This window comes from Epinephelus lanceolatus, chromosome 9 (genome assembly GCF_041903045.1).
Source record: "Epinephelus lanceolatus isolate andai-2023 chromosome 9, ASM4190304v1, whole genome shotgun sequence".
NCBI lineage: Eukaryota > Metazoa > Chordata > Actinopteri > Perciformes > Serranidae > Epinephelus > Epinephelus lanceolatus.
Genome location: NC_135742.1, coordinates 3774362 through 3784689, shown reverse-complemented (window position 1 = coordinate 3784689; position 10328 = coordinate 3774362). Strand labels below are relative to the sequence as shown.

At 44.2% G+C, this 10328-nt stretch overlaps 1 protein-coding gene across 1 annotated transcript; it reads right to left on the bottom strand.

The window, feature by feature from the left end:
- Positions 1 to 751: 751 nt before the first annotated feature.
- Positions 752 to 9434, bottom strand: LOC117253206 (natterin-3-like). Its single transcript, XM_033620594.2, has 2 exons — positions 9276 to 9434; positions 752 to 2520 (listed from the first exon to the last, which is right to left on the bottom strand). Exon 2 carries the CDS (start codon positions 2434 to 2436, stop codon positions 1474 to 1476), a length of 963 nt encoding a protein of 320 aa, XP_033476485.1. The 5' UTR covers positions 2437 to 2520; positions 9276 to 9434; the 3' UTR covers positions 752 to 1473.
- Between the last annotated feature and the right edge of the window lie 894 nt (positions 9435 to 10328).

Sequence of the window (10328 nt, the reverse complement as noted above, 5' to 3'; positions counted from 1 at the left end):
ACTGGACCCAGGTCATTATTTTTGTACATATGTGCCTGTATTTTTTTCTGCAGTGATCTGCACACACACAGAAAGTTAGATAGGATGTCTGTCTAAGGAGGAGTATAAGAATGTTTGGTGAACTACCCGCGAACGGCTGTGAACTGACCTCATGTCATCGAGTTGTTTCTTCAATACAGGTAGGAAGTCTCACTCTTACTTGAAACTAAGGGAACGTGAAATAGCAACTAAAATGTACATGAAAACATACACTCAGTGGCCACTTTATTAGGTACACCTGTTCAACTGCTTGTTAAAGCAAATAGCTAATCAGCCAATCACGCAGCAGCAACTCAATACATTTAGTCATGTAGACATGGTGAAGACGAGCTGCTGAAGTTCAAACAGAGCATCAGAATGATGAAGAAAGGTGACTGAAGTGACTTTGAACGTGGCATGGTTGTTGGTGCCAGACGGGCTGGTCTGAGTATTTACTGGGATTTTCAGCACAACCATCTCTAGGGTTTACAGAGGATGGTCCCAAAAAGAGAAAATATCCAGTGAGCCAAAATGCCTTGTTGATGCCAGAGGTCAGAGGTCAGAGGAGAATGATCATTTTATCTCTTAATGCTTCTTATCTCTAAACATTTTCCATTAACAACACTGAAGTAATAAATAAAGTGTAGCTGTTGTATACCATTACCATGCTGCTGTTCCTGACTGTCTGTAACATGCATGCTGATTGAATATTTGAGTAATTATGACACAGATATTGATTGGATATGAGTTTATTTTTTTATATGAAAGAATGAAATATCAAATGATTGTTAATACATTTCATTCATTGCTTCGAAAACAATTATTTAAAAACCTAAATAAACGTTTACTGTACTAAAGAGAGCTACTAGAGAAACAACCGGCTCCATATATAGATATAAATGACTTATTCTAAAGTAATGAAAAGAAATTTGTAGTTTCAGGTGGTTATACACTAATGAAAACATAGTTATTAACATTATATTTCATTTATGCCAGTACATCTCCCTAAATCCAACACACAGGACCCTTAAAATACAACATGATAGACAAAAATTATTTGACAGAAAAAAACAAACACATGCATCCATCACCACATTTGTTATGATACCCTTATATTATTCAGTGGATACAGAAGTTCCTATTTTTAGATCTTCTTACAGATTATTCTGTTCCCCAATGTGCATAGTAGGAAAATGCAGTTTCCCCCAGATCTGTCAAAACCCAGGGTTCATTTCAAAGAAACTACTTTGAGGATCATAGCTGGAAACTACCACAGCTAAGACAGAGGTAAGTTTATCTAGTATTGCTTTGATTCGTTGTATTGTCTTATAAAGTATGGTAAGACATATAACACACATAGGCAGGTATATTTTCAGTTTTTCATTACAATATTTTAGGTATCCAACATACAATGTGTCAGGTACTGTATCCCTTGGTGCCTCTTACATTATTGTTTCATTGAGAGGGTTCTGGCTTAGGTAGAGGTTCAGCACGATCCACCACAGCCTGGATATCTCCAATTTGGACGCCTTTGTATGTCCCGGTGATGGTTGTGGATCTGGTCGTCCCATTTCTGTAGGTACGTTCAACACGTGCAGTGAATGGGATGTCAGCGATGTACTTATACCCCACCATCCTGACTGTGCAGGTGTGTTCTGGTGGGACAGTGTACTCTACAGCAAGAGAGTGGGTGGTGTCCTTGGTGATACTGCTCCCCTGGCTGTACTCTTGGGTCGTCTCCATGCTTACTTCGACACCTACAGAGCAAACTTCGGGCACTCCAGCAGTGATGCTTGTGGTGACGCCCATTGTGAAGGAAAAGCTGGTGTCCCATCTTTGCTCCTTTATGGTTTTCTTTTCGAGCTTAGCTGTCCCTGTCACTGGACTGCGGTCATGGTTGGTGATGACACTCTTGTCCAGGGTCTCTGGAGGATTCTTAATGATGTTAATATCATCAGTCTTATACTTGACTTCAAATATGCGTTCCCTTATTACTTCTTTGTTGAGGGTCAGGACCTCGTAGGTCTTGTACCAATGCTCAGAACCTTCCCAGGGAAGGAAGAAGGCTGTATTTTTAACATCCACCTTCCCGAGACCATACTCGTTCTTCCCAACATATATTTCCATGCCGGGGCCGATGCTGACTGAATTCTGAGGCACTGACCCGTAGGAGCCACCCTTCCATTCCAGAAACTCGAAGTTATCTCTGTTCACCAGGATCTCAAATGGGGAGCCTTGACGCTCTTTGTCTCCATAGGCATAGTAGCAGTAAGGACCCTTGTCAGGGTTGTAGAAGCCAGCACTGCACCCATATTTGGCAACATAGTCGGTGCGTCCAACATAGTTATTGTAGATTGAAACTGCTCCGTCGGGCAGAGAGCCATTAAACCTCTGCCATTCCAGGTTAGTTTTCTCCATCTCCGCAAGAGTCAGCAGGGATCCTTTAGCAGTGATATTAGAAACCGTGTCCTTTAGACTTGGAACAGTATCAGGACTGTATAACTGAAAGGAAAAAGACAAAGATAGGAAAAATGTTTAAGCATAAATCAAAGGACATCAGTAATCAATGGATGTACTCCAAATAGTGTTAAGGTAAAGCTCAAATTGTCTTGCTCTGTTGTGATGAAAGTGGACTTTGTTGGATGTCAGTGACTGACTGAGTTTGCTGTCACGAATTACAGAAGTTGCCAAATTGACCAATTCCTAAACCCCTCGACCAACCAGTGTTTGTACATCCATAGCTTAGCAATCTAGGCAGGGAGATCTGTCAAGCTCTAGATTTCTCCACATGTTGAAGCTCTGTACATGTTCAGGAGAGTAATGTAAAGTAGAGGTTATTGATATTATTAGTGCACTTAACAACTCAAAAGCCAAAGATATATACGGTCTCGACACCAGTTTTTTAAAAACGCACAAAGAGGCACTTGCACTTCTGATCACACACCTGGTTAACCTATCCATCAAACACTCAGTGGTTCCAAAGGCGTGGAAGTTGGCCACAGTCACCCCAATTTTTAAATCCAGTGACAGGTCTGACATGAACAACTATCGACCTATTAGCATCATGCCCATCATCTCTAAAATAATTGAAAAATGGATCTCTAAACAATTAATAACTCATCTTAAATATGGTCAAACTCCCTTGCATCCTCTACAATTTGGCTTACGCCCACATCATTCGACTGAGTCTGCATTAGCTGTGTTTCTGGAAAAAGTCAAATGTTTGCTGGATAAGAATGGTTGTGTGGGTGCTGTGTTTCTAGATCTAAAAAGGGCGTTTGACACCGTTAACCACAAAGTGCTTTTATCTAAACTGACCCATTTTAATTTTTCTGCTCGGGCTATTAAATGTATGGAATCATACCTGTCAGAGAGAGAGAGCAGTGCACAATGGTTGACGGGGTCAGATCCCCTATCTAGGTTCACTAGTGGGGGTCCCTCAAGGATCCATCCTGGGACCTATTCTATTTTTTTTTATATATAAACGATTTGCCCGATATCTGTAAGGATGTTGACGTACAGCTCTATGCGGACGACACAGTCATTTTTACAAAGGCAAAACATCCTGTAGAGGCAGCCCGCATACTTTCCACAGCTTTGATACACATACAAAATTGGCTCATCGAGTCCTGTCTTTTGTTAAACACAGAAAAGACTGGACTGCTCGCCCTGTGTGCCTGGGGGGGGCGGGGTCTCCTCGTGCTCCCGGGGCCTGGGGCGGCGTGGCCAGTCCCCCCTGGGGGGCTGTTTCCGCCCCTGGTGGTGCGGGGTGGGTGGGCTCCCCCCCCCTTCGCTCCGCTCCTGCCCTTCCCCCTCCCTCCTCCCTCCCCCCCCCCCCTCCCCGTCCCTCCCTGCTCCTCTCTCCCGGCCTCGGGTGGGCCCGGGGTCCTCCCCTGGGTTGCGGGGCCTGGCGTGGGGGCTGGGTGCTGCCCGCGGGGGGTGTTCTGGTGCTGCACAGTGTGGGCCTGCCCGTTGGTGTGCGGCCGCCGGTGGGGGGCGGGTCGGATGGGCTGGGGGTCCGGCTTGGGGTCTGTGGCGGTCTGGGGGGGTACTGGCGGGGTTGCGGGTTGGTCTGTGCTCCTGCGCGTCGGGGTTCGGGGGGGCTAGGTGGGGCCTGTCGTCCGTGCACCCTGGTGGCGCGCCTTGTCCTTCTGCTGGGGGCCGATTTGCTGCGGGCGGTGTGGCCCAGGTCGGGACCACTGCAGGGGCCCGACGCTGCAGTTGCCAGGGGGGCGGGGTTAGGTGGGGGCCCGTTGGGTTTCCTTGGGGCCCGCCTGGCCCGCTGTCCATGGGTGCTGGGGGCCTCGCGACGCCGGGGTCTGGTTGGCGCCACCTCCTAGCCCCTCCCTTCCATCCCTCCAGCCCTCGGGCCGGGTCTACACTGGCCTGGCCTCCTAAACCACATTTAGTTCACTCACCAAACATTCCACAGTTTTAATGCACCACATACACTCACTCTTCGAGGTGCAGACCACGGATGGATTGGGGGGCTTCATAATGGGGCAGGCTATGGGACAGTGGTGTCCGGTAGCCCTCCATGCTGCCCCCCAACCCATCCTTATCTGTTCTCCAATTTTAAAGCACCACATACACCTACATCTTGGGGGACAGATGGGAACAGGTTCCAGGTGCCTTATGGCTGCACGGGCTGCAGGACAGCAGTGTGCTGTAGCCGGTCCGCGTCGGGCCCTCCTGCCCCGCCTGTCTGGGGTGTGTCTCTGGCTCTCTGGGGGTGCCGGCCTTCGCCGCCCTGGGTCCTTGGGCCTGCGTGGTGTCCTGCAGCCTCTGCGGCTCCCTGGTCTTGGGGTGTGGGCGCTCCTGCGGTCTTGGGGTGCCATACCGCCCCCCTTCCCCCGCAGGGCTGGCCCTGGACCCTGGTGATGGTTTTCATAAACACATTGGGAGGGTTCAAATACACACATGCATGTTCGATACTTCAGCTCCGTGACGCATCGCAAAGAACCGATGGGATCACTCCAAAGGGGCCCACTTGCTTCTCAACCTACCACACCGTGCTGGCAACTCTTCTCTGCAATCGGGCTTTCCCCCTCCACCAAGACTCTCACATTTTTGGTGTTCAGTATAAACTTCTCTTTTGTTTTTGTTTTTCAGAACAGTATAGTAGACATGTATATGTTTATTTTTGATAATCTGCATGGAGCACAACCACCTCAAGGCCACAATACATCAGCTACACTGCCTGTTTCTCCCCTGTTTGTTTTTTTTTTCGTTTGTTTGTTTATTTGTTTGTTTTTCCTCCTTCTTCTCCGCATGCACTATCACTATATAACTCAGAACTTAAGCACCTGCCCCCTCCCCCTTGCTTGTTTCCTTACTTTCCCCCTGACACACTTTGGCGTATCACGGCCCTCTCTGACTCATATTAGGAAGTTTTTCCAATAAAGGCTGTTAGGCTAGTCTCCAGGGAGGGTGGGTGACAGTCACAACCACGCATTATGGGTATAAAATACTTGACTGCAAGATTAACAGTGCATCAATCTTCACAAGAAGCTTACACCCTTTAGTGGCGCTAAGCTATGAAGACCAATGCAGACAAGTAAAAAAAAAAACAAACAAACAAAAAAAAAACACAGAAAAGACAGTTAGTATGGTTTTTTTCGAAACAACCCACACATATTGCACACACACACTCTGTCCGTCTGGGAGGAGAACAGCTGAATGTTGTAAAAGAGTTTAAATACTTGGGTGTGATGCTGGACTCTACTCTGTCTTTTAGAAGCCACATTAAAATGGTAATAAAGACGGTCAAATTCAACCTGTATAACTTCAGGCAAATATGGAGGTCACTAACCGATAGCGCTGCTATGTTGTTCTTGCATTCTATGATTTCTTCCCATCTGAGTTACTGTCTAACTAGTTGGTCAATGACAGCTACGACAACACTGAAACCAATCGAATCTCTTTATAAAAAAGCACTGAAAATACTGGGTAAGAAGCCATTCTCATATCATCACTGTAATATTTTATCTCAATATAGCCTGCTAAGTTTTGAAAATTTAATGTTTGATGTACAAAGTATTGCATGGATTGGCACCACCCCCACTTAACGACTTCATTACACTTAGGCCAATCACTACCCGGGTAACAAGGGCTGTAACGAACAGGGAGTGTGTGGTACCCCTCAGAAAAACTTCCTTTGGTCAGAATGTCCTGTCGTACAAAGGAAGCCCTTTGTGGAACAGCCTGCCAATCTCCGTAAGGGAATGTGCTAGCTTTGCCACTTTTAAGGGTCATCTAAAGGTGTGGCTCAAAGCTTACCAGTTTTGTGACCATGCTTAACTGTACTGTTGAATAGGGTTATGTGCAACAGGGTTGGTGCAATATAATAGGGCTATGTGCAATATATTGAAATGTGCAATACAATGAAATTTCAATTTTCATCCTCCTTTAAATTTCTATGGTCACTCCTGATCTAGTTCCTCAGTCATTCCTGACGTATTTGAATGTTTTCTACTGTTTACTATTTACTATGTGTATATTTGTACTGTTTCTCCATGTTTCTACTGTATCTCGTGTGCTATTTATGCATTTTGTTTTTATGTTACTAATGTAACAACAACCTGCCTAGGGACGACAGATGGAAATTAGCCGTGGGCTACAATCTGGCATATTTACATGTATTACTGTACTATGTTTATTAATATGTACTGTCCCTACCTTAAATAAATAAATTGTAATTGTAATTGTAATTGTAAAGGGTAGAGTTTTTTTCTCAGCCCTTCTAATAAGCAAAAATACAACAGCCAAAGAGTTACTCAACACTTTTTATGTGCTCTAATACAAGCTGCATTAGTTAACGTATCAAGCTACCTAGTAGTAGTATTACTTAGGAATATGTCATTAGCAAACTATTAGTTTGTGGAGTCAGTATTTGTATAGCAATTATCCAAACAAGGTTACACAGTGCTCCACAATGTGCGTGAAAATAAACCATAAAAAATACAGTTACAATAATTAAAAACAAGGTTAGGAGGTAAGAAAGAATTGTGTAAAAAACAGAACGAAAGGAAATAAAACACAAAATTTACAAATCAGGTATTAAAAGGAAAAGCTTTCCTTTAAAAATACATTTACGCAGTGATTTAAAAAAAAAAACAAGTGCTGTGCTAGGAAGCCTAATCTCCTCAGGCAGAGAATTTCAGAACATAGGGGCTCTGATGGCAAAAGCCCGGTCACCTTTGGTCATCAGCCTTGACCTAGGGACAATTAGCGAGGCTAGGCTGCAGGAGGTCAGGTCACGACTTGGAGCACAGAGTCAGAAACTCAGCTATGTTAATAAGAGCCAAACCAGCCTCAAAACAAACCTCTGAGCCTTAAAATTTATAAGAAGAATCTTAAAAATAATCCTGAAGTTAACTGGCAACCGTTGGAGGGAGGCAAGAATTGATATGTGACCTACAACATCCCTCTGTCCTTTGGACCCTCACAGCAGATCAGGAAAAACTTCACATAATGTGAAGATGAAGTTGTTGTTGGGGAGGTTGAGAAACAGAAAGACTGTTGTTTGGTGGACTCAGTATGGACATTATAAGGCTAAAACTGCAGCGGAGTGGCAGCTGGTGGCTGATGCCTCAGACTGTTTCAGAAGTCAAGAGGAAGTGGTCCGATATTAAGGCTATTTGCATTGATTTATTTAGACAGAAAACCGAGGGGTGTTTTGAGCTGACTGTCAGACAGTTTCAGTGACTGTCTGAAATAAAGGCTCTAAATGAAGGAGACAGTTGCCACAGCTGTTTGACAAACATTATGATTGTCTTGACTCAAATGATTTCTTAAAATTCGTCTTGTTTTGAAAAAACATGCATCACATGCAGATGCTGGAGCAGCAGCAGCAGCATTTGGCTGGGGCAGGGCATCAAGCAGTAGTGGCACGTTTGTCAGGTGTGCCACATTGTGCAGCACAGCTCCGGCACACCTTTGTACCTGCGGGTGCTTCTTTGCAACGTAGCGCAGAGATCAAGCAGCACCGTACGCAGCAGTTAGAACTGGCTCATAAACCACTCATCATCATTGGCCAGTAGGTCTTGCTGGTTCCTGAATATCCGCTCCCTCTGGAGTCTCCCATCCACCACATCCTCTAGCAGTCCCAAATAAGCCATCGTGCGTCCTGACGTGCTGTGATCGCTGCTTTTATACCCACCCATCAACTGATTGATTGCATGTGAAAAGGAATTCCCTGAATTGTAACTGAGGGGCAATTTTGGCCAACGAACACGTGAGATAAAATTAATAATGACGATTATACACATTATTTGTTTACACTTTTTTCTAACAGTGACACAGCGCTTTACGATAACACACAGCACATTTAACACACAGAGATAAAGATAATTAAAAGCCATAAAACAAACACATTATAAAACAAAATATATTGGCTCATATAGGATAACAGTGACACTCTGTACTCGTATCTGTCCATCAACTAAGACTTGATTTGTCAAACTGTTCACGTCTTCACAGACTAAAGTTCATCCATTTATCTAATGATTATATAATCTACCAGAGGGGCTGTTTAAAAACAAAGATATCTGCTTGTGTTTAGTTTCTAATTCATGTTTTCTTTATGTGTGCACATCAGGGACAAGTCAGAGACATGTTTGTTCGTTCATTCATGTTTATCCATTTTTGCAAGTGCACTCTTCATATATAAAACGTGAGAGGTCATATCGTATTTTACACAATGATATCAAATTCATTACACTTCTTCCTTTTCATCTTTCTGCCACGGGGGTCACAGTTTCTCATGTCTACAGTTTTTGAGTGTACGCCTGGGTCAGAGCTGCCGTGAAGGACCGCACATTTTCCTGTCATGTTTGGTTTTTATAAATCCCATATCTGAGCATACTGGTCACAATGTCAGAACATCAAATGCTGAGCTACTGATGCAGCTAAAAGCAGTGTTTGTTTTCTAGAGCAGAAAAAACAAGACTTTAATCTTTAGATTGTCTGTTCAAGGGAAATTGTTTTTTCAGTTAGGAAGTTCGGTAACACTGAGTCTGATAGTCAGTGCAGACACAGCAGGTGGGTAAGTGACACATTTGATCAGTTGAACAATTGAACACTGAACTAATTAAATACATTTTCACCAGGTCCCGTGTATCTTCATTTGTTTCATACTGCTGCCACACTGTGAATCAATATATTGCCTCAGAAAGTCCTTTCTACTTCCAGCAATCTGACTCACCAACACATACAATACACACAGACAATTAATGGGGAAAATTGCAAAAACTTACGGTCACAAGGCAGGCAAGGGTCGAACGTCCAGGGATCAGGCAGAGGCTCAGGTAGACGGGCTTGAGCAGGGTTCAAGTTGGTTACAGAGGCAGCAGGTGCATGGCAGCTTTACCACACTGTCTGACTGAGCTAGAGAGGCTGATATAAGTAATACACGGCTGATAAAAAAAAAGAAAAGAAAAAAGGTGCAGGTGGGGAGATGGGCGGGGAAGCTCAGATAAGGCATTGTTGTTCATCGAGTTTCATTCTGGTGTGTGTGTGTGGGTATGTGGGTGTGCCTGTGTGTTCAAGTTCAGGAGCAGCCAGGTGTGTGCAGGTGTGATTTACAGGAGAATTCATGTAACATGGAGGTTAAACCATGAACATAAATTCACCTGTAAAGCATTTTAGTAAATCAATCTATCATAATTAAAACAATTGGAGACTGAGAACAAACTGATACATTAGACATTGTATCTGACAGAATGTGAGTGTGTCTGTGACTTCCTGTACGGACTGAAGGCTGCTGGAAACTGTCCGACAACTGTGCGACTTGACCGCAGCTTTCTGTCACCACCCCCTGCTGCAGCCGCCTGCTCTTGTCTACTTTCCAGGCGACGCGCAGTTCATCTCAAACGAGCCAATCGAAACAGACTAACGAGTGTCCCCAGGTGTGCGTCATTAACCCTCAGCAGACTGAGGGGGTTTCGGGGTACTTTCAGGGTTGTTGTACAGTTTTAGACCAAAGTAACCAGTATATTCAGAGTCACGTGACTTTTAGGGAGAAAATATTTCTGGATCATACTTATTATATGACATTCCAGTGTCTTTACTGTGGCCCCAAAAATACACCAGTTGAAGCAGACAGAATGAAAGCAGTTATCATGTAACTAGACATAAGTAAAGACATAAATGGGAAAGTGATCTGGGTGCTGAATGTATAGAAGACAACTGGCAGGGTGCTATAAACCTGATCAAGTCCACGTTCATTCAGAAACACAATGTTAAAGCTAATTCTTAGTTTGCACAACAAACGTTTATTTCATGTGTCAGTTCTGAGGCAAGAACATGAA